The sequence below is a fragment of the Nanorana parkeri genome, unplaced genomic scaffold (assembly GCF_000935625.1).
Source record: "Nanorana parkeri isolate BGI_ZX_2015 unplaced genomic scaffold, ASM93562v1 scaffold4892, whole genome shotgun sequence".
NCBI classification, from domain to species: Eukaryota; Metazoa; Chordata; class Amphibia; order Anura; family Dicroglossidae; genus Nanorana; species Nanorana parkeri.
In genome coordinates this window covers 1-355 of record NW_017311152.1, presented here as the reverse complement: position 1 = coordinate 355, position 355 = coordinate 1, and the positions used below count along the sequence as shown (strand labels likewise).

Below are 355 nucleotides of genomic sequence, written 5' to 3'. Positions count from 1 at the left end.
TATGATTTGTTCCCCCGCAGGTCTCCATAATGACGGGGGAGGCGCAGGGGGCGGAGTCTGATACTCATGAAGGCCATCTTCCTGGAGAGCGGGAGAAGGCAGACATGGTGGACGGTAGGTGGCCCCCCCCAGTTTGTGTATTCTCTGTGGTGTATTTCGGCCAATGACGGAGTTCTCTGTACAGGGGTGAAGGAGAGTGTGTGCTGGGCCCCCCCGGATCCGCTCACCCTGCTGAGCTGTGAATACCTCGCTCTGTGTATGAGGTTCAGGGATTCTCTGCTGCTTCCAGGTAAAGATGTCTGACCTCTGACCCCATGCGGGGACCCCCCACCCCCCAATGCTGGACCCCCCAAGT

The 355-nt window shown here is 58.9% G+C and overlaps 1 protein-coding gene across 1 annotated transcript in view; it reads left to right on the top strand.

The window, feature by feature from the left end:
- LOC108804050 (neuralized-like protein 4) overlaps positions 1-289 on the top strand; it is a gene marked incomplete at its 3' end in the record, with an annotated part of 4,617 nt that extends 4,328 nt beyond the window's left edge. Inside the window, exons 2-3 of the mRNA XM_018575817.1 lie at positions 21-114; positions 185-289. Coding sequence (XP_018431319.1) covers positions 21-114; positions 185-289 — 199 coding nt within the window. The remainder of the gene's footprint in view (positions 1-20; positions 115-184) is intronic.
- Positions 290-355: the final 66 nt, after the last annotated feature.